Source organism: Kogia breviceps, chromosome 4, assembly GCF_026419965.1.
Source record: "Kogia breviceps isolate mKogBre1 chromosome 4, mKogBre1 haplotype 1, whole genome shotgun sequence".
NCBI lineage: Eukaryota > Metazoa > Chordata > Mammalia > Artiodactyla > Physeteridae > Kogia > Kogia breviceps.
Window position 1 is genome coordinate 143,312,450 of NC_081313.1, and position 27,330 is coordinate 143,339,779.

A 27,330-nucleotide genomic window follows, 5' to 3' on the forward strand; every position below is an offset into this window, starting at 1 on the left:
CCCACTTTCTGTCTGAGCAACCCTGAGTCCTGATGTCCCGCACCATCAGCCTACCTGTTAGGAAGAAAAGTCAATACGGACAGCTAGAGAGAGCCAAGGCCTGCCCTGAAAGTCAAGGTGCACCTCCTCTAAGGCAGGGGTCACCCTACCAGGTGTACCAGCATCCCACAGGGCTGGATAACCCGACCTCCAGGCTGCCCTAGACCACAGCAGCCAGCCTCCTGGGCGCAGGCCCCTGCCCTTTGATGAGCACCTCCAGGCCTGATGCAGGGGTACCAGGCCTCACTTGGGGAGGCCCTGCCGGCAGACAGGACCATGTTGGTGGGACGGCTCCTGAGGGAGGGAAAGGGGCCCTTGCCTTGTCCTTCCACATCCTGCTGTGTCCTTCCTGCAGCCCTCGACTCACCTGCTTTAGGGGACACGGTGCCTGCTGCTTGTTGGGGCTCCACTTCCTGCTTGCCGTCCAGGGCATCTCTGGTGGCCGGAGTAGAGGAAACCGAGGGTTTGGGGTCTGGCTTGGGAGTGGCCTTTGAAGCCTGAGAACTGGCCGGAGTCAGCCCAGGGGTCACATAACCTGAGAGGAGAGACTGAAGAAGCCCAGTGTGAAGAGGCCCAGCAGTGCATGGCCTGCTATGAGGACACCAGCACAGGGACCCCGAGGGTTGGGCCAGCCCTACTGGGTGGTGGGCACATCAGCCCTCTGTGCGTACCTCCTGCACTATTTTAATTAATACCTAGTTTCAACAGGCACATTTAAAAAGGAAACTTCTTATTACTAATGCAAATGGAAAAGCACTAGCATTTGCCACGTACAGATGATAACTTTAAAAGAAATCCCATCTGTTAAAGAGCGTTTTTATATGGGGATCACCTAAATCAAGGTAAGGCCTGTCTATAGACTCCAAGAGTCCGCTACTCACGACTTTATGCTGAAAAGGGGCCTCGGGACAGGAGCCAGCCTGGCTCCACACGGACAGGACCCTGCCCAGGGCCCATGGGAAAAGGAAGAGCCCAGACCCATGAGCCGGGGGTGGCCTCAGCCTACGACTGCATAGGTGGGCAAGAGCCTGGCCTGGAGCTCCTGCCCCACGGCCCCCAAGGTTGCCAGCCCCTTCCCTCGTGGTTACCTGGGAAGGTTCCACCATCTCATCATCGCTGGAGTCTGCTGTGGTCTCTTCCACCAAGGTCTCCCTCCTGGCGGGGGCTGGGCCTACTGGAGAAGCACAGGTATCCTACTGGGAGTCCCAGGTACCCTGTGCCAGCTAGACAGGCCAGAGCCCTCAGGAGGGCCCCAGAATGGCCTGGTCCCTGTGTATGTACCTCACCCTCCCGCCCAAGGCTTCATCTGCTCTCACTGCTCCCTTCCAAGGTCTACTGCTCTTCACAGCATTCCAAGTGAGACACCTGAATGCCCAAAACCTTCTAATTCCCAAGGGAAGCATGGCCCTGGGATTTTGGGGGCTCAGTTAGGGGAGCTTGATACCAAAAAGTTGGGAGTGGCCAAAGAGCCGAGTAGGAAGGCCTCTAACATCATGTGGACCAACTCTGTTATGGGGTTGTTCGGCTGAGTAAACTGAGACCCTGTGTAGGATGGCTAGGCCAAAGTGGCAGAACAAGTGGAGATACAAAGCAGAGGCCTGAGCCGAGGGCTCCACCAGGTCCCCCGGCCTTTTCCTCCCAGGACCCTCACCTGGCCTGTGGGTCAGTGGGGCCACCTGAGGCCCCTCAGCATCTTCTTCACTCCCTGAAGAGCTGCCACTGCTGTCCTTGCTGTCATCTGAGGTCCCAGAGGCCTTGGCCTTGGGGCGTCCCGAGGGAGTGGCTACGGCCCGCTGGGTTGCAGGAACCTCAGGCTTTCTGAGCTTGTTGGCCCCTCTGGCCTGTGCGGGGGTGCTCTGGGGACTCGTCATGGGCAGTGTTCCCAGAGCGCTGTCGGTCTAATTTGGTGAGAGGAGAAAGGGCGAAAGGAAAAATTAGGGGAAATAAGATCTGGTGCTTACTGCACACCTCAGTTAAGGGACAGGCACCATGTTAGCTGCTTTGCACACAGGCCTCATTTAATCCTCCTACAACTCTCTAAGACGGGGAGCAGAAGCCCAGGAGGTAAGTGCGTGTGCTAAGGCCGGTGCTGGTAAGTGCTGGTGCTGGACTCAGGCCCCTGCCTGGGCCCTGCCTTCTGCCCTCTGCGGTCTCTGATGACCATCCCCTCCAGAGTGGGGCCTGGCCCCCGGTTCCCAAGCTCACCCCACTTGAAGACAGGGTCCTGGCAGCAGGAGGCTGGGCCTCACTGGCTTTCTGGGCAAGGACCTTCAGGGCAGCCTGGGTCAGCGGGAGGTGAGCTGGGTTCCTCTTTGTCACCTGTGGACAGCCAAATGCAGCCCTGAGACTCCCGGGTTCCCGGGATGCCATCATGCCACAGCCTGGTCAGATCCTGTCTGGCTGGGGTGGAAGGGGTCCTGTAGCTGCAAGAGGAACCTGGGGCTGGAGTGGAGGACTGAGGGGCAAAGGGGCACCGCCACCATCTGGGCAGAAAATGGTGCCAGGCTTCAGGTTATGAGCTAATCGTAGCGTTCTGAGAGGTCCAAAGGCAGCTCCCAGCCCAGGGGAGGGAAGCAGCTCAGGCTCCACTGGAGGTCCCACCACTCAATCTGAGCCTCTAGCCTCATGGCTGTAACAGCCTCCTTAACGGTCTCCCTGGTGCCACTCCTGCTTCCCACACACGGCAGTGGCCAAGGAGAGAGAACGGAATGAAACCTGGGTGTGATCCCTCGCTGAAACCTCCAGGACCCCCGCGGCCCTCACCAGGCCCTCACCATGCATTGCCAGGCCTGGCCCCTCCGCCCCAGCTTCTTCCAGCTCTCCAACCCCCAAGTGCTTCCCCAGAGGTCCCTGCACCTGGGTCTCCCTGCTTGGAGGGCTCCCCAGCTCGCCCAGGCCTGGCTGCTTCTCCGGCCTCAGTGCTGCCTCCTCTGGGAGGCCACCCCGGCCTGTCCTTTCTAAAGCAGGTCATCCCCCGGTTCCCTAGTTGGTGAGTACTTTAACGTTTGGTATCCTTATTTAATGGCTGACCCCCGCCTTGGGAGCTCCACGAGGGCAGGGACCCTCCTTGTCTTCTTCCTGTTGTATCCTCAGTGTCCCACATGGACAGATGCTCAGCACCATCTGCTGGCTGAACGGCCAAATGGATGCAGGTTGTTGGGTGCCGTGACCACAAACCAGCCACCCACTCAGCACCCATGCTCCCAGGAAGCTCTTTTTGAGCTGTAGCTCGTGATGAGCTACACGAGTGGAGGTGCCCAAGTCCTGCTGCCGCCTCCCCAGCTCTCCCTCCTACCTTCTCAGAAAAAAGGGGCGGGTACAAGGGGTCAGGGAAACAAACCCTACAGCCCTGAGAGCAATGGATTGAGAGGCAGGAGCCCCGATTCTGACCCTGCCTGATCCTGGACACGTCTTGACCCCCTTGCTGAGGGCGTGGTGCTCAGTTTCACCATCTGAATGATGAGCCATTAACTCTCCCCTGCCCGGTTTTTAAGTTCCAGCACGGACCAAATAAATAAAAATGCACTGAAAACCGTGAAGGCTGGGAAGAACGCTCATGGTCACTATGACAAACACTGACAACGGCAAACTTCTGTTCAAACCGGGAGAGAAAAAACAAACCAAAGGCCTGACATTGTTGAAAAAGCTGCTGAGGGACTCAGGGAGCAGGGCTGGCTCTGCCCGGGCGCCACGTGCCAGATCACGCAGGGCTGATTTGGGAGCGTGGATCAGGGCTACGGCCAGGCCAGGAAAGGCTCTGGCTTCGAGGGGGTGGGAGAAAGCAACTGCGGTGCCACCCAGAAGCCCTGTGGGGAAGTGGGGGCAGAGGAGGGAGCCCCTCAGCCCTGCTAGCCCACACAGCGCCCCCCCGGCCTGTCAGGTACCTGAGTGGCTGGCGTCTCCTGTTTCTTGCCTTCAGACACCCGACTGGTGTCCTCACTGCTGCCGGCCCCCACCATGCTGGCTCTGAGGGCTGCCCTGGGGTGGGCCGTGGGCACAGTCGCCACGCTGGTCCTAATGGCTGAGATGGAGCGGGAGGGGCTGCATCAGGGCACAGGAGCCCGTGGCTTCCCCAGAGGAGCAACACCCAATCTCTCAGCCCGTCCTGGGGACCTGGCACGGTGCCAGGTGTGTGGTAGACCGGGCGCGTTGTGTGGTAGAAGCCCGTTAAATCCCCTCCCGAGCCTTCCAGGCAGGATCTGCCACTGTCGCCACATCACAGGGAGATGACATGACTGCTGTGGCTGTCACCCCAGGCCTCCTCCTCGGCCCCTCCCCACCTTCAGCCCCGCCGCCGCTGGCAAGGCCACTCCTCCTGAGCAACAGGCAGAGCAACTGGAGCCAAACGTGACTCTCCACGCACGTAAAACAGTCTCTCTTGAGGACAGCCTTGGTCATGTGCAGAGGCTCAATTACACATGTTCACTGTAGCGCTGTTCAGGACAGCCAAACACCCCAAACAAAACCCTCAGCTTCCTCCAACGCGGCGCTGGCTAAGCAAACTGCGGGATCCCACCCCAGGGACCACTCTGTAGCCAGCAGGCATCATGCTGTAAATATGTAACGTCACAACATACCAAGTAAAGATTATTGAGCGTATGTACAGTGTGGTCTCACTAAAAACACATGGCGTTATCTTAGGTTTTTGTAAAGTTAATAGTTGTAAAATGTGAACAGTAATTATTCTGGACAGGGGGATTCCAAGTGAGGTTTTTTCTTTTGTGCTAATCTGCATTTCTTAATTAGCCTACCAAGATCAGACATTAATATCTTCATTAAAAAGTGTTCTAGTAATAATAACAGTAATTAACCATTTTCTTGCTATCACTGTTAGAATCACAGATTGTCAAAAGTCAAAGAAATCCCAGATCTGGTCCTGTCTCCAGGAATCCTTCCCTACATGTCTCTGTTTAGGGATTACCTAACCCTCCCTTTACATGCCACCAGGAACGGAAGGCTCACTACCTCACAGCCCTCTCCATGTTCAGTCAGTCAGTTGTTACAAAGCTCTTCCTTATACTACAAACCTGGTCCCTGCAGCTTCTAGCCTCTGGTCTGGGTTCTACCCTTTGGAGCCAGCACAGAGAAGCCCCAGCAGCTACTTCTTCTGAGCCAGCCCAGTGGGGGTGTGTGTGCGTGTGTGCGTGCGTGTGTGCATGTGTGTGTGCGTGTGTGTGTGCGTGTGTCTGGCAGTTGCAGCAAGGGCATCAGCCCTGCACAGTGGGCCTGTGCTCACCAGGAGTCAAGCACTGCGTAGCAGGGATCACGTCCTCATCCTCACTCTCAGAGGAGCTCCTGGGTGTGCTCTCTGAGGCCTGGGCCTTCCTCGGGGTGCTTGTAGCCTGGGCTTGGGCGGGGGTAGCAGCTGGGCCAGCTGGACTACGATTAGGGTCGACAAAAATCAGAGGGGTTTTAATCACCTTGAAAAACAAAAACAAAACACACCCCCCCAGTGATTAAAGGCTTGGCCAGGGGAAGAGGAAGGGGAAGGTGGGTAGGGGAGGGTTTTATAAGGCAAGGGGTCCAGAGAGCTTGGGGTGGCTGGGCACAGTCACAGGCCATTCTAGCTGCCCAGGGCACTCCCAGCTCACTCCCAGCCCACGCACCCGCTAAGACCCTGCACAGCACCTCACAGCTCACAGGAGCCCATCTGACCCTCACATAAACCCCTGAGGTCAGCAGCGTTAGCTCCACCATACAGATGGGAAAACCACAAGTCCAGAGAGGGGAGGAGAGTTGCCCAAGGTCACATGGCCCAACAGAAGCAGAGTCAGGGCCAGAACGTGCAATTCAGCTTCTCTCCTCTGGCTGACTTCAGAGAGACACCTGCCACGTGGGGCGCTCCGAGCAGCACCCCCCTCAGTTGCCTGGTTGTAATACATGATTCACCCAGGGAGTTGTTCACAATCTAGTTGCTCCCATGCCCAAGAGTCTGATGCCGCCTCCTGGGGGTGCGACCAGGACGCAGCAACCCAACTACATCGGCCCAGTATCTTCAACAAATAAACTACACAGGGAAAATCAACAGAGTAAGACCGAAGGGACCCAGTACAGTGTGTGGCTCTTACACGGACTCCTATTTGACCACGCCAGATATAGAAAACATCAATCATGAGACAACTGGGGAAATGGGACACTGACTAGATGGGTCAACTTTTTAGTGATTGTGCTTAAAAAAAAAAAAAAAAAAAAAAGGAGGGATTCAGTGGTGTTGGGGAAGTGAGTTGAAGGTTTGGATGAAACAAGCTTGGTCACAAGTTCAGAACTACCAAAGCTGGGGGATGGTACTTGGGGGCTCTGTACACTGTTCTATCTGTGGGTATGCTTTGCATTTTCCAGTGAGACACTGAAACAAAGAGAAAGAAAGCAGCACCACCTGGTAATTCTACGGATGCCTGGGAACCACAGCTCCAGCGAATATGCCCACTGCACAGAAGGGCATCTGGGGAGGCTACTTGCCAGTCCCCAAAGGTCAGGTCTGGTCTGGGTTCTGGCCCCAGCCCCACCCCCGCAGGGAGAGGAGGGCAGAAGGCGGGAGCTGCCCATGGCCATGGCCACCGCCATGGTCTGGGACCCAGGTCTCTGCCCACCTCCCGAGCCTGACTCCACCTCCTCCCAGGGTGCTGCAGGAGAGGTAAAGTAAAAAGGAAAACAGAAAGGGGCCCGCCCAAGGGGGTAAGCTCTGCTGGGCTTGGGCCCTTCCTACCCCTGCCAAACGGCCTCCCCCATGGCTGCTCTGATCTGCCACTTCCAGAGCCTTCCTTCCCACGTGATGAAAGAGAGAATATGGAAAGTGGGAGAAGGCTTACAGTTGAGGGAGGGGGGATCTATATATATGTGAGAAGACAGAGGAACAGATTGTCGGGGATGAAGAAGGCAGCAAGCCCACTGAGGCAAACAATAGCGTCTGGGAAGTTAAAAGCAGCTCCGCAGCAGAAGCCTCCTCCCTGTTCCACCTGCCCACGCCGTGCACCCCTCCCTCCCCCGGGCTGGGCAGGGGGCCTGGCTTTGTGGGGCGGGGCACGAGGGGGACCCTGGCTGAGCCCTGGACTGGGGAGGAGAGTTCAGAAGGAGGGCTGTGCTGCCCAGGGGTATGTGGGATGCACTTCTGATCCCACCGCTGCCGCGACCTCACCTTGTAGCCCAGCCCGAGCTTCGTGGGCCTCACCCTCCCACCTGTTGAAAGCGCTATTAGTAACCTCAGCCTGGGCTCACTCACCCGAGGGCCTCTGGTCTGCCCAGCACACACAGGGGTGACAAGGGCCTTCTTTCTGGGGCACGTCAGAAAAGACGCACTGGAAATGGAAGCAGCCAGAACATCTGGCTGGATGCCCCGTGTAGGTGCCAGGCAGTGAGGGCCCAGAGGGAATGCAGGGGCTCCTTCCCTACTACAGGGTCTGACGCCTGTAGGACCAAACCCGGAGGCCTTCTAGAAGTCACAGCTGAGCGCATCACAAGAGTGCCTTCGTTCCAGTCTGGGGCAGAGCAGGGGTCGGGCAGATTGGCCCAGGCTGCTGACCCCAAGGGACATGGCCATGAAGGCACCCAAGCTCTGGATGGCAGCACTTCTCCAAAGCCTCTCCCAGAACTGCCTGGGACTGGTTAGCAGATCCTGGGCCCACTCCAGCCCAGGGAGATGAGAAATCCCACTCCCAGGGATGTGGCCTGGAGCCTCCATGGTTCACCAGCCCCCAGGGAATCTCACCCCAGGGGTTGAGAAGGCTGAAGCTCAGCAAGGGCAAGTGGCCCTACCCAGGGTAACCAGCAAACTGGTGTCAGAGCCAGGGCTGGAAGCTAGTCCTCCAGGCACCAGACAGGAACTCCTTCCAGGACCAACCATGCTAAGCCTCTGATTTAACACCCTCATTTAGTTTCTCTTCTTTCTTTCTGACTCAACCTGAAACTCGGAAGGCAGGGCCTTGTCTTTTTAATTTGGTACTTACCCCAGGCCCCAGCACAGACCCTGGCCTGGGGTTAATGCCAGCACAACAGGGCTGAGCCACGGACCACCCCCTGAGGTGCCCCTCAGAGCAAGGGGGCGGGCCCCATCCCCTGCATGGGGGGAGGCTGAGGCACCGTGAGGGGGCCTGAGAATGGACCACATCCCCTCTCTGCCTCCCAGCCTGGGGCTCTGCCCACCACCCTGGGATCAATCCCTTTCCCGCACGGATGGGCTAATAATAAAAACAGTGAAACACATCAACAGAGAAGTACCTGATAAACGGATAACGATAATAATAATAATTAGTGAGCTGGGGATTAAGGAGATAAAAATCCCCCAGTTAGGAGGAGGCTGCAGCTTCCCAGAGCTGTGCCGTCTTCCCCGAATCCTCCCGGGGAATGCACAAAGTGCCAACTTTTTTCTTTCCTCTTTTTTAATAGGGACTCCAGAATACTGAGGACTAACGTACCAATTAAATGGTTCAGTTTAAGCACGATGTTCATATTAATTGTGTTAGTCCACCCCCGCAGAGAAGGGCGAAGCGGCCCCCTCCCTCCCAGCTATTTCAATCCTGCTCAGAGAAGGGGGCAGCCTCCAAAAGGCTCCACAGAGAGCCAGAGGGCAGTGTCCAAGTCCTGCTTCCTTCCTGCCGCGGAGAGGGGAGTGTCGGGGTAGTGCCAGGGAGCGGACAGCCTGGGTTCAAACACCGGGTTTGGCTCCTTGTTACAGCCCTGTGACACCAGGGCAGCTCACCCAACTTCTCTGGGCCTCATTCCTTCCTCCTCAAAATGGGAATAAAAGAAGCACCTATCCTCATAGGTCTGTTGTGGGGATTAAACAGAATAAGGAAAGTATGGGGCCTAGCAGAGTCCTTGGTACTCAGGAAGTGACCAATGGTAGATGGAATTGCTCATGGTTATTTTTCTAATCTAGGCCATTAAGGAGAGAAAGGAAGGGAGCGCCCCAGCACTGGGGGTGTGCAAATGGCATCTGACACTACCGATGGACTGATTAGCACGTGATATGATATCTAAGGGGAGCTGGGTTTTTTTTCGGCTGCACTGCGTAGCATGCGGAACTTCCCCAACCAGGGATGGAACCTGTGCCCCTTGCATTGGAAGAGCGCAGTCTTAACCACTGGACCGCCAGGTAAGTCCTTAAGGGGAGCTGGTTAAGGAGACTCACTGGTCTGGGGGTTGCGGGCTCCAGCATCTCCGAAGGGCCTGGCAGAAGCTTCTAGGAGCTTGGAGCTAGAGGAGGACAAAGGGCAGTGCCAGCTGCAGGCGAGGCCTGGGGTTCACACAGCTCAGACACCTGCCAGGTGAAGGTGGGCCTCTGGAGTTGGGCAGACAAGGTGGGCTTGGTCCCGCCCTCAGGGGTAGCGTCGGGGGAGGACGGCCGGCAGCGCGTGAAGATGGGCCGCAGGTGCGTGAGTGCGGTCTGGGACCAGGCCTGTGGGATTCTGACAGGCCCTGCAGAGAAGGCTCCTGGTTCCCAACAGGAAGCAGGGGTATCAGCGTCTGCCCCTTCCTTGGCTCCTTATGGGTCACAGGCGTCTAGGGAAATCACTTCAAGTTGTTGGATCTTGACTCCTGATGCACCACCATGTGCCCTCCTGCATTCACAGGCCCTCCCTGTCGGGCGGCACGCTGTGTACCTGCGCCAGCATGCAAAGCGGGGAAGCAGGACTGCCACCCTGTCTGTTCACAGCTGAAACAGCCGGGCCTCAGCATGGTTAAGGCAAGCCTGGGCCGTGGAGCTGGTGGGCGGGGCAGCTGGCTCTGACCCTACACCATCTGGCTCTGCTGCCTTGGCTCTGCTGCCTGCCTCCCGGGGTTACTGTGAGGATGAACATGTTAAAACAGAGGAAAGAGCTCGGGAAACTGGGAAGTGCTATTTAAGTGGGACAGATCTGCCCCCATGCCCGGGCCCACCTGCCCAGCTCTGAGCCTGAGGGTCCTCAGAGGCAAGGCCTGGCCTACCTGTCTCTCTGGCAGCTCATCACTGCTCGTTGAGGACCCCTCTGCCTTCTTCTCCGCGGGCACTGGGGCCAGTGTCTTGCTTCTGGCAGTTTTGGAGTTACCCTCCTTCTGACGGGATAAGCATATGGTGGATGAAGGGGCATTTGTTAGCCGAGGGGAAGCACAACTGAGAGGCCGGGGTGGGGAAACCACGGCCAGCAAGCAATGACCGACCCTCAGTCTCCGGGGAAGATAGCATGATCCCCCTATATACACATGGGGGGCACAGCTGCTGGCCCAGCATGCCTCCCAGCCACTGTGAACACAGGTCTCCACTCTGTCTATCCTTCCTCCAGAGCTGACTCTGAACGTGAAAGGGAATGTGTGAGTCAGACACCACTAAAGCCTGAGGGCTGGTGTGCTGTTGGCCGGGCATCTGAATGAGAGGTGACAGTGGCCCGGGACAAGGTGGCAGGGGTGGGGCCAGTGGCCCCAGCACAGTTCACACCTGGCTGTCACGGCCCCAGCTAAAAGCAGGAGTTGTCTGAAAGTGCTCCGAGCGGCTGTTATCCCCTCCTGCTCTGCTCCTGCCGGGCCAGGCGTAGACGAGGGGGGCGGGTTGGCTGGGAAGAGCCGTCAGGAGCCAGAGGATGACTCGGAGAGCAGTGATTAATCAACAAGTTGCTGATGGTGACCAGCTCAGGGGAGCCCAGGCAGGTGCAGAGGGCAGCTCTGGGCCTCCCTACTGGTGCGAAGGCCCCACTTTCACCACTCAGAAAAGCAGGACCCATGTTGTCTGAGCCTCCAATTTCTTAAGAAAAGCTAGAAGATCCTGATTTGTGTATTTCCCAATTTTTAAAATGAATCAATTACAATGCACACTGCAACAGCCACGCCCTCATGGCTTCCTTGCTCACAGAACCCTGGCTCTGTTCAGGGGGTCCCCACCACAGGCTTTGGAGAGGGTGGCTCCTTCTCCTAGCCAATCACAGGAACTGCAGGCTTCTCATCAGTGAGTGACTTTTTTGGGGGGTGGCAGGGAGCGGGCAGAGCACATGCCTTAGATCTGGTCAAGGAGACAAGGGGAAGGGAAGTCAAATGGGGGATTTCCTAGCTCTTTAGGAGATGCTGCAGCCCTGCTGTGACAATGAACCACATGAAGCATAGAGAGGGAAGAAATCTGAGTCACTGATGATGCTGAGCTGAAGGAACCACCTTTACAGACACCTTACCCTGAAACATCGTGCACTGAGTTAACCAATCCCCTTAGCATCTAAGCGCTTGTGAAGTAGCTCTTGTTTTCTCCTGCAGATTAGGATGCCCTGACTGATACAATAATCTGTTTAAAACTTTACAGGGACTTCCTTGGTGGCGCAGTGGTTGAGAAACTGCCTGTCAATGCAGGGGACATGGGTTCGAACCCTCGTCCAGGAAGATCTGACATGCCGTGGAGCAGCTAGGCCTTTGCGCCACAACTACTGAGGCTGCGCTCTGGAGCTCATGAGCCACAACTGCTGAGGCCCGCGCAACTAGAGCCTGTGCTCCGCGATGGGAGAGGCCACCACAATAAGGAGCCACGCACCGTGGCGATGAGTAGCCCCCGCTTGTCGCAACTAGAGAAAGCCCAAGCATAGCAATGAAGACCCAACGCAGGAAGAAAAAAAAAAAAAATTAAAAAACAAACAAAAGAAACTTTACAAAAAGCACCACAGTCCAAAACGTGGCTGGGACCCTTGTGTCTTAGTCTGGCATTTAGGCCCCCATAAACGTTACTGGTAACAAGCAACTAGAAATGACTATTGCCTACAGGACAGCTGGCCTTTGCTGAACCCACCTGACTTTACATCCCCCCTCCCTTTCCACACTCCCCTCCCCAACCTGGAGGGTCTGTCTCTACTTTTATGTCTAGAGAACCCCAGGTCCTCCTCCAAGCTCAGCTCAATCATCTCGTTTGGCCTCTCAGAAACTTGTTTTCCCATCACCATCAGAGCACAACCAGAACATTCTCCAATAATATCCAGTCACCCTGTCTTGTCCTACAGACTATATGCTCCTTGAGGGCAGGGCCAACATCTTTCATCCCTTTGTGCCTATCAATAAGACAGCGTGTTCAGTACTGGTCTGATGCACTGAAGGCAGAGAGGTTAGTGCTAGGAGCACTTACACTTCTTGGTGCTTGTTTACTCATGAAGAAAACAGAAATCTAAGAGGGGCTGGAGCTCAGCGTGGAACAGGGATTTCCAGCTTCCCTTAAGAAATGGAAGATCAAGGGACTTCCCTGGTGGTGCAGTGGTTAAGAATCTGCCTGCCAATGCAGGCGACACGGGTTCGAGCCCTGGTCTGGGAAGATCCCACATGCCACGGAGCAACTAAGTCCGTGCGCCACAACTACTGAAGCCTGAGTGTCTAGAGCCCGTGCTCCGCAACAAGAGAAGCCACCACAGTGAGAAGCCTGCGCACCCCAACGAAGAGTAGCCCCCGCTCACCGCAGCTAGAGAAAGTCTGCGTGCTCCCAGCAATGAAGACCCAATGCAGCCAAAAATAAATGAATAAATAAAAAAAAGAAATAGAAGATCTGGCCTCACAAAGGGTCCATCTCCACCAGGTCACAACTGGCTGGAGCTGACAGCGACTGCTTTTCTAGATGAGACAAGGGCTCTCCAGTTTGTCCTAGTTGACACCACTCCCTACTGTCTCTCCTGACACCAAGGCTCCAAGTCAGTTGCCATCTATCACCCCTACCAGGCCTGAGCCCTTCATTTCCATCACATGTCTGAGTCCTGGAGTTTGTCACCCTGAACTTCTGTGCAAGCAGACAGAGGGAAAATGGTCAAGATAAAAGTTGTTTTCTCATTCCTTCCCCCTCCCCACTCCCAAGCCTTCACGTTAAGCTAGAAGAGCTCTCCTTAAGAGATACACATGCCTACAGGAGACCCCAGGCCCAGGGATGTGACTTCCTCCAGCTTCCCAGGGCCTCATGGTACCTGCATCACAGTCCAAGCCTCCTCATGGCCCTCTGTGACATCTTTGGGGGCTTGGCGGGAGTTGCTGACCTAGCCTTCCATGGGGCTGGTGTACCCACTCGTGCTGTGGAGGCCTTGGTAGATATGGGAGTGCATAGGACACCTTTCATCAGGGAGGCCTTGGTTAGGGGGCTTTTACAGCAGGTTTCACCTAAGGAGAAATGGGGGACAGCAACTGGGGGAAAGGATCCCGGGGTCAGAGCCTTAATCTGGTCTTAATTCCTTCTTCACCTGGCCCTGAACCCACATTCTGATGCAGGAGTAGGTGGCAGTTGGTGGCTCAGAGGCCTGGCACTGTAGCTGCTTCCTCATTAGGCCTCACCTGGGCTGGGGGCACAGCTGCCGGCGTCTCCCCGTCATTGTCTGACTCCTCCTCGCTGCTGCTCTCCGAGTCCTCTTCCCGCTTCCCAGCCTGGGCGGCTGGGGGTCCTGCCTTCCCAGGGGGTGCAAGGGCAGCCCCTTTCCTGGGGGACCCCTTGGTGGAGGCTGAGGCAGTTCTGACCTGGGGGGTCTTCCCTGAGGGCTTCGCCTGGAGTGAGAGAAGCGGAGTGAGGGAAGGGAGACGGGAGATGGATGGGGCATGTGTAGCTGTGCTGTGGGCAGCTCCTGGCACAGAGGGGAAGCACAGGGCTGCTCTCTGCCCTCCTGGGCCTCACCTGAGCAGGCACCTCCCCCTCACTGTCCGACTCCTCCTCACTGCTCTCCGAGTCCTCCTGTGGGCCCCTGACCGGCCCCAGCTGGGCCTGGGCTGCTGCAGCCAGTGCCTTCCCCATAGCCGGCACAGACACCTGGCCCCTGCCCGAGATGGCACTGCTCTGGGGGGCTCTTGCTGGTGGCTTTACCTGAATCATGAGGAGGGAACAGTATTGGGGAAGGAAGAGGAAAGCACAGTTCCCCTTAAGTGAAGCCCCAACCAGGGCATGGCTGTGGGGAGATCACTCCCGCTTGTGCAGGACCCTTGTCCAGGTTGGGGCCACTGCTTGGCCTCCTCTCCATCCCACCCTGGCACCTCTTTTGGCACTGGTCCTACTTGCCTTGGCTGGGGACCCCAGTTTGGCTTGAGCAGCTGCAGAAACCCCTTTTCCAGGAGCTGATGGTGCCCCTTTGACTGAAGCCACTCTGGTGGCAGCTGGGTTGGCTTTGGTCTGAGGGGTTTTCACTGAGGTCTTCACCTGGAAGGAGAAAAGGGAATTACGGAAAGGAGGTGAGATGCAATAGAGCAGGTAGCCAAGAATGCCGATTCTGGAGTCAGATGTCTGAGTCTGGGTTCTGGTTCCTCCAGTAATAGCTGTGTGAAACCGGGCAAATCATTTAACCTCGCAGGGCCTCAGTTTCCTCCTCTATAAAATGGGAATAAATGAGGCCTACCCATAGGGAGGGTGAGGATTAAATGGGAGACTCCCATTTAAACACTCCCAGTGTTTAACACAGTGCCTGGCACACAATAAGCACTCAAACTTATTACTGTAAGAACTTTTCTTACTGTTAACTAAGTATAAGACTACCCAGAGCAAAGGTGCTTTCCAGGCTCCCTCTCAGCTAGGTGGCCATGTGATTAACTTCTGGCTAATGGATGTAAGTCAAGCATACATTTGACTTTCTTACACACGTAGGAAATGTGTCTTCTTCCTCCCTGCTGCCTGGAATGCTGAGGCAATAGCTGGAGCTCAAGCAGCCATATTAGTCTATGAGATGGGAGCCAAGTACTCAGGATGGCAGAACAAAAAGGAAAACCACTGTTGTTTGAGGTTTTCTTTAGCTTAACCTAACCTAACTAATATTCAAGGAATCCCCTAAAAGCTTGTCGGAGTCTATAGACAGCACTATAGTACTATAGTACTAAGAGCAACAAAGAGCAAAATCCTTGAAAGAATGTGAAAGCAAGCCTTATTAATGTGAAATTGGATGAGGAATTTGGCATCATCTCAAGGCCCCTGACTCCTTCAGAGATGTCATTTGAACACTGATATGCCCTACAACCCAGCTTCCCGCATTCACATGGGACCAAGTGAAATTATCAGTCATGAATTGAAGAAAGAAAATTCTCTAAAGCATGGACTATGCATGACTAAGGCTCAGGTGGTTAGCAGCACAGAACTCAAGTCATCCATAGGGGAGTAATGTTTTTTACATAGACTTATAAAAACAAAACAAAAGATACCAAGTCTAAGTTGACCTAACAAGTCTTAAAAGTTTAAAAGGACTGAAATCATACAAAATATATTCTCCAGGTGCTTCCCTGGTGGCGCAGTGGTTGAGAGTCCGCCTGCCGATGCAGGGGACATGGGTTCATGCCCCAGTCCGGGAAGATCCCACATGTTGTGGAGCGGCTGGGCCCGTGAGCCATGGCCGCTGAGCCTGTGCGTCCGGAGCCTGTGCTCCACAACGGGAGAGGCCACAACAGTGAGAGGCCCACGTACTGCAAAAAAACCCCACACAAAAAAACCCCAAAAACAACAAAATATATTCTCCAGCCACACAGGATTAAATCAGAAATCAACAACAAAAAGAAATCTGTATAATTCCATATATTTGGAAGTTAAGCCACTTCTTAATAATACATTCAAAGAATAAAAATTTAAAAATACAACATTTCAAAATTCATGAGACAAAGATAATGCAGTCCTCAGAAGGAAATTTATAGCTTTAAATGTTTACATTAGAAAGAAAGAGCTAAAATCAAAAATCTAAGATTCCAGGGATTTCCCTGGTGGCACAGTGGTTAAGAATCCACCTGCCAATGAAGGGGACATGGGTTCGAGTCCTGGTCTGGGAAGATCCCACATGCCACAGAACAATGAAGACTGTGCGCCACAACTACTGAGCCTGCGCTCTAGAGCCCACAAGCCACAACTACTGAGCCTGTGTGCCACAACTATTGAAGCCTGCGTGCCTAGAGCCCATGCTCCACAAGAAGAGAAGCCACTGCAATGAGAAGCCCACACACCACAACAAAGAGTAGCCCTTGCTCACCACAACTAGAGAAAGTCCGTGCCCAGCAAAGAAAACCCAATGCAAAAAAAAAAAAAAAAGAAAACCCAATGCAGCCAAAATAAATAAATTTTAAAAAGAAAATAAAAGAAAAAAAATCTAAGATTCCACCTTAAGAGGCTAGAAAGAGAAGAGCAAATCAAACTCAAAGTAAGGAAAGAAACAATAAAGATCACAGTGGAAATTAATGAAACAGAAAACAGGAAAATGATACAGAAAAATCAATGAAGCCAAAAGTTATTTCTTTGAAAAGAATGAAATTGATAAGTCTTTACCTAAACTTACCAAGAATAGGACAGAAGACACAAACTACCAAAAATTAGGAAAGAAAGCAAAACATCACTACAGATCCTATAGATATTAAAAGGATTATAGGGAAATATTATGAACAAATTTATGTTAACCAATTAGACAACTGAGATGAAAACGGACAAGTTTCTAGACACAAATTATTAACTGTGCACAGAATTATTAACAGGTACAAAATATAAACTGATTCAAGAATAACAAAATCTGAATATACCAATATCAATCAGAGAAATTAACTTAGTAACTAAAAGTCTCTCCCCCACTACAAAAAGCCCAGGCCCAGTTGGCTTGACTGATGAATTCTACTAAGAAAGAAATAATACCAAACCAACACAAACTCTCAGAAAACAGAGCAGAAAATACTACCCAACTAATTTTATGAGGCAGTATCACCCAATACCAAAGCCAGGCAAAGATATCATACGATATCTACAGACCAATATTCTTTATGAACACAGACACAAAAATCCTTAACAAGTGATTTGCAAACCAAATCCAGCAACAAATAAAAAGTAATATACACTATGACCAAGATGGATTTATCCCAAGAATGAAACATTGATTTAATACCTGAAAATCAACTAATGTAACATATTAACAGAACAAAGGAAAAAAAATCAATGGAGAAAAAGCATTTGATAAAAACCTAACTCCAATTCATGATAAGAACTCTCAACAAATTAGACATAGAAGGAAACTTCCTCAACCGGATCAAGGGAATCTATGAAAAACCTACAGCCAACATCACACTTAAGAGTGAAAGACAATGCTTTAGCAGTAAGATTAAAAACAAGGCAAGGATGTCTGCTCTCATCCGTACTATTCAACATTTTACTGGAGGTTCTAGCCAGTGCAATAAGGCAAGAAAGAGAAAAGCCATCTGGATTAGAAAGAAAAAAGCAAAACTGCCCTTAATTTGCAGACATGATCCGTATACAGAAAATCCTAAGGAATCTACAAAAGCCACTAGAACTGGTAAGCATGTGTAACAATGTCACAGGACATGAGATCAACATACATCACAAGGTCAGGCCCAGAAGGCACCACACCACTCATCTGGCCATTCATCAAACAGACTGAACATCTCTCTCCTGCCTTTCTCACACAAGGGCTGTCTTTCTATGATATTTAAGTCATGAATCTCCTTCCTGAGTCTCTGGCACATTTGGTTTTCCAGAACGGACTCTCTGACTTTGTTATTATTTTTTTTTTTTTTGCTGCATCGGGTTTTTGTTGCTGTGTGTGGGCTTTCTCTAGTTGCGGCGAGCAGGGGTTACTCTTTGTTGCGGTGCACGGGCTTCTCACTGCGGTGGCTTCTCTTGTTCTGGAGCACGGGCTCTAGGTGCACAGGCTTCAGTAGCTGTGGCAAGCAGGCTCAGTAGTTGTGGCTCACAGGCTCTAGAGCGCAAGCTCAGTAGTTGTGGCGCACGGGCTTAGTTGCTCTGTGGCATGTGGGATCTTCCTGGACCAGGGCTCAAACCTGTGTCCCCTGCATTAGCAGGCAGTTTCTTAACCACTGCGCCACCAGGGAGGTCCTGTTAATTTGTTTTGAACCTCAATTCCCTCAATGGATGGTTTACTTTGAGCTGGCTGGGTGTCTCTGAGCAGATCAGAGATTGTGACTCATTTCTGACTCCAGCAATGCTAAGCAGAATAGAACAGCATTTTGCGGGTGAGGCCATACAAGTATTATTTCAACCCTCATAATAACCCCACAACAGAGGCAGTTATTATCCTCATCATTCAGATGAAGGCGAGGAAAAGAAGGTAGTCAACAAGACTCCTATCAGCCCTGCTTGTTTTAGCAGAAGCTCTTCAGACCTCTTGAAGCTAGGAAAGGCAGTAGCTTCTGACAGAGCATCAGGCTATAAGGGTATGCCCCTATAGAGAGGGACTGGCTGCTCAATTTTACCTGAGAGAAAATAAGGCCCCAAAGTATGACCATTTCTGTGGCTGGAAAAGTTTTGGCCAAGATACAGCAGAAGGAAGTGGGAAAGGCAAAGGCTTTGGAGGCAGGTGCTGGTGAGGCTGGAGCAAGTCACCAAACAACTCCTCTAAGGTCCAATATCCTCTTCCAGAAACCAAAGTAAATGAACACCGTCTCATGGTACAGGTGGGAGGCTCAAATGGAAAGACAGATATTTAATTGATTGGCACACTGAAACTTTTAAGGCATTGGTCTGGAATATGTCTGTAGCTTGGAAAAAACAGGATAGGAGACTATTGACCTGAGACTCTGGGAAGGCCTAGAATAGTTTAAAATCTCAGTAAAGGAATGATAGGACCTTGGATCCTAAAAGATAATAGTTAGATCAGGACCAAAAAAAAAAAAAAAAAATCCATAAAAATGTGTGCTTTGGTACAGGGAAACAAGAAATAACTAATTTGAGTGGTTAGCGAAAAAAAGAGCAACAATTAAAAACAATAAATGGTGGGTGGGTGAATGCAGGGAGTGAGATATCTTCACCTCTCTCTGCTCTCCCAGGCTGGAAAGCAACTCTTGATTCTGCTCCCTCAGGGAGACGGATGAGAACTTGCTGTGTGCAGGCCCTTTGCTGGGTGTGGCAGCTGAGATCTCATCAAATTCTCAACTCTGTGCAGGTTGATTTCCAATTTACAGAGGAATAAACAGAGGCCCTAATGGATTACTTCATTTGCTAGGACATGGAGCTAGGACTTGAACCCAGGCAACCTGGCTCCAAACCTCCCACCATTCGCCATTCACATGGTCTCCCCTAGTGATCCCACCAGAATGTTCTGCTTGGGGAAACTCACAAAGCCAGGCACTCTCCCACCCCCTGGCTTTTGTGCAGGCTGGTTTCTCTGCCCAGAACACTCCACATCACCTGGCCAACTCTTTCAGCCCACAGTTTAGATGCCACTTCTTCAAGAGGTCTTCTCTCCTGAAAAACCTCTAGACACCATCACCTGCCACGCCCTGCTAGCCTAGGCACACATCCTCCATCTCAACCATACTATCATACCATGCTGAAATAATCTGTACATGTCCACGCCCCCCACATCTAGGCTGGGAACTCCAAGGGCCAGGGCCAAAGGAGCCCCAGACAAGTTGGCACCTGGCAGATGGGGTACTTAACAGAGCTTGTGTAAAAAGAAATCTCAGTGGGAGCTCAAAAGGTGATGAAGGAGACCCTGGAGCGCAACCCTGGAGCTCTGATGGGCAGAGGAGACGAGTGGAAGGTGTGGAATGAGGCTGAGCTGAGGCTGCTGCATACCTGGGGCGAGAGAAGCCTAGGTAAGTGCATCCTCAGCCCCATCCCAGGCAACGGTGTGGGTGGGGCAGGTTGGCTCCTCCCAGGTCTCACCTGTGCTGCAGCTGAGGCCGCCTCCTCACTGTCTGACTCCTCCTCACTGCTCTCTGAGTCTTCCTGCACCTCAGCTTTGACCTGGGCCACTGCAGGCCCTGCCTTCCCAGGGAGCCCTGGGGTGGTCCGTTGCCCTGAGGGCCCCTTGGTGGGTGCCGAGGCAGCTTTCACAGGGAGGCTTTTCCCTACAGACTTCACCTGGAATGACATGGAAAAGAGGCATGTCACAGGAGCCAAAGGATCATGTGGGGGCTGGCCCTGACCTGCCAAACAAACTTCTCCTCACCTGTCCCACGGATGTGGCAGGAGCTGTCTCCTCCTCGCTCTCCGGCTCCTCGCTGCTTGAAGAGTCCTCCTCTGGCCTCTGGGTGCCCCTGACCACGGCTGGGGATGATGTGCAGGTTGGCGAAGTCACCGTTCCTGCTTTCCGGGGGGCTGGTGTGCTTACTTGCACTGGTGGGACCTTGGCAGATGTGGGTGTAATGGGGGCGCCCTTCCTTGGGGAGACCTTGGTCTGAGTTTTCACAGCTGATTTTGCCTGAGGGGACACAGAAGTCAGAAGCTACAGAAGGATCTTGGACTCAGAGCCCCCATCCGCTCAGGGCTGGAGCCCCACTGCCATCCTCCCCCACAGCTCCCTGTGGAGCTGACCGGCGGGGGCAGCTACCTGGGCTGGAGTCTTGGCTGTAGGGGCCTCGTCCTCACTGTCTGACTCCTCCTCACTGCTCTCCGAGTCTTCCTTGGATTTTTTGGTCTTGACCTGGGCGGCTGCAGGCCCGGCCTTCTGAAGGGGGCCCTGGGTGGGACCTGAGGCAGGTCTGACCTGCAGGACTTTCCCCGAGGACTTTGCCTGCAGCGAGACACACAGGCTCAGGGGAGAGCACCCAAAGTGTGGCTCTGTGCAGAGACGCAGAGACACAGAGATGGAGAGGGTCAACAGGCATGCTGAGCGGAGGGGGATGGGGCTTCCAGCACTGAGCCGAAGAGAAGAGCCTGACAAGCAGGGGCCTCACCTGGGCCAAGGCCGCTGCCCTCAGCGCCTCCCCCTCGCTGTCCGACTCCTCCTCGCTGCTGCTCTCCGAGTCCTCATCCCTCTTTGCCACCTGGGCAGCTACAGCCCTTGCCTTCCGAGGGAGCGCTGGGATAGCGCTCTTCGCTGAGGGCCCCGTGCTTGTGGCTGAGGCAGCTCTGACCTGGGAGTTTTTCCCCAAGGGCTTTGCCTGGGAGTGACAGAGGACAGGGTCAGGATAGGGGGCTTGGGGGGAATGTTGTGTGAGGTAAGACAGGAGGGGGGCAGGGCAGATGGAGGGCAGCGGTTCGGGTGCAGAGGAGGAGAGGCCCACAGGGTTGCTGCAGGCGACGCACAGGACCGGGCCGGGCATCCTTCCAGCCTCACCTGAGCCAGGCTCGTGGTGTGGGGCACGGCTGTGGACGCCTCCCCCTCGCTGTCTGACTCCTCGCTGCTGCTCTCTGAGTCCTCCTCCTGCCCCTGGGTCTGGGCCTGGATGGCTGCAGACCCTGCCTTGCCAGGGGGTGCTGGAGGGGCCGCTTTCCCAGGGGAAAGCACCTGGGCAGGTGCTGCTGCGACGGCTCTGACCTGGGGGAGCTTCCCTGAGGCTTTTGCCTGGAGCGAGAGAAACGGTATCAGGAGAGGGAGCCCAGGCGGTGGGTGTGAGGAAACACAGGACAGCAGACAGGGTTAAGGACACCGCAGACACCACACCACACGGTGAGAAGGTGCAGGGCTCTGAGCATGGCTGGGGCGCATGCGAAGCGGGAGAACAAGCCCTCTGAAGGCCTCCTGGGATGGGGCGCTGGCTATGGGACTCTCCCTCCCCAGGCCTCACCTGCAGCAGGGTCTGGGCAGCTGGCGTCTCCTCCTCACTGTCCGACTCCTCGCTGCTGCTCTCCGAGTCCTCCTCTGGCCTCCCTGCCTTCCCAGGGGGTGCTGGGGTGGCCCCTTTCCCAGGGGTCCCCTTGGCAGGACCCGAGGCAGCTCTGACCTGGACAGTTTTCTCAGAGGCCTTCACCTAGTAAAAGAGAAAGTGCAGTTTGCTCCCCTCCTTCTGAAAATCCCCCCGTGACACTTTAAGAATAAGGCTCGAAGCCTTAGTGAGGCTCGCAAGACCCCCCTGCTTCTCTCCACACTCCCCACCTTGACTGGTGCTCCAGCCGGTATGGCCGGCCAGCCAGTATGGCCATACCTCCTCATTCCCGGGGCCTTCACACCCCCTGCCCATTTCACCTGACCACTACCGCCTCACTCCCTGGGTCCCAGACAGATGCCAGTTCCTTATAGCAGTTCTCCATGACGGCCCTGCCCCAGGGTGTGCAGGCTCAGGGCTCCCAGGGGCCTTTTACCATCTGTCTGACCCCTATTCCTCCCTGCTCTCTGATTCCAACAGCTTCCCAGCCTCTCTGGCTTTCCCTTAGGACATGCCCAACTGCAGCTCTGGCTACCCAAGTGAGGAGAAGGGGGTCCCAGCAGATGGAATGGAAGCAGATTCCTGTTTGCTAACAAGCCATGATTTGGCCTGACAAGACAGAGGACCAGGTAATTAAAACTTCTCAAGTCCTTTCACAGCAGGACTAGCTGGGACAAGGACAGCAGCCCATTTACTAGACAGGGAAACTGAGGTGAAGGGAGTGGTTATTGACTGGGTGGGGTGCAGCACCTGCCCTTTGGGAAGCAGCCATTCCAGGCCACTGCTTGGACAGGAAGGGTCATTTCCAGAAGCGGCTGGAGCAAAACCAGGTACCCTTGCCCTTCAACTCCCATAGCCCTGCCTCCCTCCCCCCAAACTCCAAGGCGAGTCTCCTCTGGCAGGGAAGGTGCTCATTACACAGTTACTCCACCAGTCTCAGGGCCAGGGAACCAGGGAACCCCGAGGAGTAGGCCTCACTTGGGCCTCACCTGGCTGGGTGTCCCCGCAGGGACCCCCTCCTCACTCTCGGACTCTTCGCTGCTCTCTGAGACCTCTTCTGGCTTCTTGGCCCTGCTGGCTGGGGTCATGGTAGCCCCTCTGACTTGGGGTGTCACACGTCCCGCCTTCCCTGGGGTCGGGGCTGCCCTTCTCCTTGGAGACTCCTTGGCTGCAGCTGCTGAGGCTTTGACCTGTGGTGGTTTTACTGCAGGTTTCACCTGGAACAAGAGGATGGAATCAGAGAATCCTCTCCACCCCTGAGGAGTACAAGATGCTTCATAGTTTGTAAAGCCCTTTCCTAATGTCATCTGGTTCTCAAACAACTCCCTAAGACAGATACTATCTTTACACCTATTTGCCAGGAAAGGGCAAAAGGCTCAGAGAGCTTAAACCACTCAACACCAATACTAAGGGACACAGCTATGACTTGAACCCATGTCTATATGGCTCTGGGGGCAGAGCTCTCAATCACGATGCTCCTCTCCCACCTGGCACACAGGGCCCAGCAGAGGGGCAGCCACTCTCAACCAGGACAGCTCATGATTGTCTGTCCCTCCAGCTACAATATCTGGTCATGGTGGCCATCCCAAGGGCCAGGAGGCTAGGATCTGAACCCCAGTCTTGGCACTGGCTTGCTGAGATTCCTGGGGCACACTCCTTCCCTCTCTGGGCTCTGGCCCACTGAAGATATGTGTTTGGCTGCTGGTTTCCCAGGGCCAGGAGTGTCACTCGTTCCCTTGGCAGGGCCCGGGGCATGGGAGCCCAGGGCGTCCTTATGGCTGGCTGTAACGAGGGCCCAACGGTGGGACGGAATGTGGGGAGCAGCCCACAGTTAGGCCCAGGGTAGCTGGGAGCAAGGTCTCCACCTTCGTGGGTGACTGGCTAAGGCAGGAAGGCAAGGTAGGAAGCACTGTGGGTGCCAGCCAATCCATCCCTGAATGCTACTTTTCTCCCTCTGCAACACCTTTCCCCGGGTGTCCTGGCACCAGGCACCAGCGTCTCCTGCCAGCACGACTCCAACAGGCCCTCAACTACGTCATTACATCTATTCAGCACTGTCCTCCGATCCAGGCCGCAAGCAGCCATCTTTCTGACCCGTAAGTCAGGCCATCTTGCCGCTGGGCCTGTGGCCCTGCAGTGGCTTCTCACAGCCTCCAGAATAAAACCCAAATTCCTCTCAGCAGCCCTCTTAGTCAGGCATGGATCTGGCCCCCGTCTACTTCTGACCTCACCTTGTACCACTTTCCGCCTCATTCATGAAATTGCAGATCACCGTTGCTTAAAAGCACCAAACTCGTTTTGTGTCTGCCTCTGCCCCTGCTGCCCCTCTGTCTGTGTCACATTCCTGTTACTGCGCCTCAGAGCTCTCCACGTTTCCCTTTCACAGTAACCATCACCACGGCAGTTAAATTTGAGGGGCCCCTCCACTCCCCCACGGCAGCAGGAACCCCACCCGTCCTGCTTACCACTGTTTCCCCAAGGCCTGGCGCTTGGAAGGTGCACAATAAGGAATAACCTGCGGGAACTCCTCCCAGGTCACGGTTCACAGAATAGACACGGCCACAGACTAAAAGACCTGCCTACCCCTGGCCGGTGCTGAGGCCTGGCATTCACCAGCAGGCCCAGAGCCTCCGCAGCAGCCTCACCCACACCCCAATCCCCCGGAAAGCCACGCTCCTGACCCGGGGCGTCTGCTTGCGCAGTTCTTCCTGCTCGAATACCCCTCCCCCCACCTCCCTCCCCGGTGAAGCCTCCTGTGCATCAAGGCCGCGCGGTCCAGTGCCGCCTCTCCCAGGAAGGCTCCCCCCAGCCCCCCACCCTTTGCCTGCCTAGAGTGCAGTGAGCAGCGCCTGGCTCCCCGCCTCCGCGGTCACCCTGACACCCTTGCTGAACTGATCCGGTGCCCCTGATAGGTGAGGCCCCGGTCAGGCCCCTATGAGGGTTAGAGGTTTGCAGAGGGCAGCTCCTGAGGATGGGCGGCAATTACCTCCACGTCCGTCTCATCGCTCGAGCTGGAGGTGTCCTCGCTGGAGCTGGCGGCCTGGCTGGCGGCCGCCATTCCTGAGGAATAAACAAGGAGGGACTGAGGGCTTTTCCAGACCCGCTCGCCCCTCACCGGCACCCTCCACGCCAACTACTCAGGGCCAGGTGCGAGCGCTCCTCCTCTCGCTGCAGCTCCGCGCTCTCTGGAAGGCACACAGCCGAGGGGCATGCCACTCTCCCTGTGCTCCTGCGCGGCTCTGAGGCCCCGGTAAGGCCTATGATGTTAGGTCCTAACACACGAGCGCCAGAAGCTGATGGCTCAGATGATCTCCTCCCACCAGCAAACAGCAGCAGGCAGGGCAGATGCCTATTTTACATGGGAGATGGAGGCAAGCCCAAGCCGCTCAGCTTACCCTCTGAGCCTCTGCGGCAGGCCCTGTACCCACCTGAGAGCAATAAACCAGAAAGGGCTCCAAGCCCACCCGGGCTGCTCACACTCCCTCGGCACAGCCTGAGGTGTCCCTGCAGCTGACTCTTCCTCACCCAGGGGAGGGGGAAATGGCCTGAGGTGGGGGGGGGGGGGTCCTCGCTGTCACAGAGACAACTCCCTGAATTCCAGAAGGTCCCAGGGCCTGACAAAGCAGCGCCCAGGTCTGCTTCCTCAGCCCGCACTTGGGGGGCCTGGTCCTAGAGGGCAGGGCCGCTCACCAGGCTTGGCAGTGGTTCTGAGGGCCGAGACACCGCCCTCCTCCTCAGTTTCTGAGACCAGGATGGTATTTGCCGAGGGCCCTGCCGCCTTCTGGGGTGACTTCTTGGTGAGGAGGTGGGCCACCGCCTTCCCGGAGGCAGGGTGTGCCGTGGAGTTCACCGTCTTGCTGGCTTTCTTGGTCTTTGCCTACGCAGAACAGGAGTGACAGACAGTGGGTATGGCCTGGCAAATGAGAGCACAGACCACATCTGATCCCAGCTCCACCACTTCCTAGCCCTGTGAGCGTGGGCACACTACCTCCCTAAGCCTCAGTTTCTTCATCTTCAAAGTGGGGCTAAAAGTGGAACCTCCCCTCACAGAGGTGTGGAGAGAACCGAATTACGGTTCTTGGGACACAGTAGTTTTGCTCAGTGGTAAGTAGCATTTTGTTGTGGACATTACCATGGCCTCATAATTCTTTCTACATATTTTTTGCTAATGCTACAGGCAACATCAGGGACATAATCCTTTACATGCTTGTGACACTGCTTTGTGGATGTCCAAAAAAGGACAGTCTACTTTCCAAGTAGTTTCCAGCCTAGAAAGTGATTCTTGAGGGAGTTCCCTGGTGGTCCTGTGGTTAGGACTCCACACTTCCACTGCAGGGGGCACGGGTTCCACCCCTGGTAGGGGGACTAAGAGCCCACAAGCCCCCCAGCACGGCCAAAAAAAACCAAACAAAAAAACAAAATAAAATGCTTCTCAAGCTTTCAGAGCCACAAGTGTCTTATCTGCTCTGGTGTCTCCACTGCCTTGTGCAGTGCCTGGAACATAACTGTATTGGTAACGATTTGCTGAGTGAACAGGTGAATGTGGGGCTGGAGGAGGAAAGGAACTGTCTCTTCCTGGTGTGTAATGTGCCCAGTGGCCCATGGCAGTAGGAATTATCCCCATCTTACAGAAAAAAAAAAAAAAACTGAGGCCCACAGAGGTGAAGGGACAGACCACAATCACATTGCGACTGAGGCCGAGATCTGAATCCAAGTTGGGCAATTACCCACAACCCTATCCTTCTCTGACGCAGGGGACTGTGTCCTACAGGGCACTTCAACTCCCATGGGCGTCAGCTTGGAAGGTGGTCTCACTCACCTTGGCTTTTTCTTTCACACTTGAAGGCACAACCGTCCCCGTGGCTGAGGAGTTGGTAGATGCTAGTGCTGGGACTGCAAGACACAAACACTGGTTGGGTGAGCCAGATGAGCATTTTCTCATGGGTGAGCGGCAAACAGGCTGAGCTCACCTAATAATTCAACTGGTGTGGCTGCCTGGGGCTGGCATGAGATCTGAGGCTGAGCCTGGACTGGGAAAGAACTCGGTGGTGCATCAGCCACATCCCCCAGGAGCAAGAGAGGAGAGTGACGACATGAAAGTCATGTGTCTGGCATCCCAGACACATGATGGGACCCCAGATGGGGTCCCAATTCCCTGGTGGTACGAGACGCTGAAGCCCCCAGAGGAAAAGGGATTGGCTCCTAGCCCTGCCGCATACTACCCTGGAGGCCCCGCACAACTCCAGGGGTGCCAATCCCACAGGCTACCTGCCACACTTCAGCCCTAACGTCACTCAGCAAGACAGGGGCAGGTCAGGCAGCCCCAGGTCCACAGAGAAAGCTGCTCGAATTAAGCAGTTTCTCAGTGGAGAAGTAGCTGAACCATGAGATGAACAATATGATCTAATTCTTTTCCTGACATTTAATTCCATCTCTCTCTCTTTTTTTTTGGCGGTACGCGGGCCTCTCACTGTTGTGGCCTCTCCCGTTGCGGAGCACAGGCTCCGGACGTGCAGGCTCAGTGGCCATGGCTCACAAGCCCAGCCGCTCCGCGGCATATGGGATCCTCCCCGACCGGGGCACGAACCTGTGTCCCCTGCATCAGCAGGCGGACTCTCAACCACTGCGCCACCAGGGAAGCCCTCTCTCTATTTTTAATTACGGAAAATGTTAAGCCCATTTCTACGTAGAGAGAAAGTGTATAAAACCACTCTGCCCCAACCGTTATAAACTTGTGGCCAATCTTATTTCAACTGTCTCCCCATTCGCCCTTCCCTGCTGAGTATTATTCTGAAGAAAACATCAGACATCGTA

At 54.5% G+C, this 27,330-nt stretch overlaps 1 protein-coding gene across 4 annotated transcripts in view; it reads right to left on the bottom strand.

Annotated features, from left to right (window-relative positions):
• The window catches only part of TCOF1 (treacle ribosome biogenesis factor 1), a 39,166-nt gene that overhangs the window by 4,848 nt on the left and 6,988 nt on the right, over window positions 1-27,330 (bottom strand). The window contains exons 4-24 of one of the 4 annotated variants that reach the window (XM_067032074.1): window positions 26,336-26,409; window positions 25,207-25,393; window positions 24,503-24,576; window positions 22,506-22,733; window positions 21,439-21,621; window positions 20,988-21,215; window positions 20,605-20,811; window positions 20,259-20,441; window positions 19,878-20,129; window positions 19,592-19,789; window positions 14,000-14,137; window positions 13,622-13,807; window positions 13,288-13,494; window positions 9,964-10,071; window positions 9,167-9,231; window positions 5,276-5,418; window positions 3,924-4,060; window positions 2,245-2,358; window positions 1,691-1,937; window positions 1,128-1,210; window positions 407-587 (exon numbers count right to left, since the gene is read on the bottom strand). In XM_067032074.1, the coding sequence (XP_066888175.1) occupies window positions 407-587; window positions 1,128-1,210; window positions 1,691-1,937; window positions 2,245-2,358; window positions 3,924-4,060; window positions 5,276-5,418; window positions 9,167-9,231; window positions 9,964-10,071; window positions 13,288-13,494; window positions 13,622-13,807; window positions 14,000-14,137; window positions 19,592-19,789; window positions 19,878-20,129; window positions 20,259-20,441; window positions 20,605-20,811; window positions 20,988-21,215; window positions 21,439-21,621; window positions 22,506-22,733; window positions 24,503-24,576; window positions 25,207-25,393; window positions 26,336-26,409 (3,423 nt within the window). Of the gene's footprint in view, window positions 1-406; window positions 588-1,127; window positions 1,214-1,690; window positions 1,938-2,244; window positions 2,359-3,923; window positions 4,061-5,275; window positions 5,460-9,166; window positions 9,232-9,963; window positions 10,072-13,287; window positions 13,495-13,621; window positions 13,808-13,999; window positions 14,138-19,591; window positions 19,790-19,877; window positions 20,130-20,258; window positions 20,442-20,604; window positions 20,812-20,987; window positions 21,216-21,438; window positions 21,622-22,505; window positions 22,734-24,502; window positions 24,577-25,206; window positions 25,394-26,335; window positions 26,410-27,330 lie in introns of all 4 variants that reach the window. The other 3 variants (XR_010840305.1, XM_059061557.2, XR_010840306.1) reach the window with 3 other exon arrangements.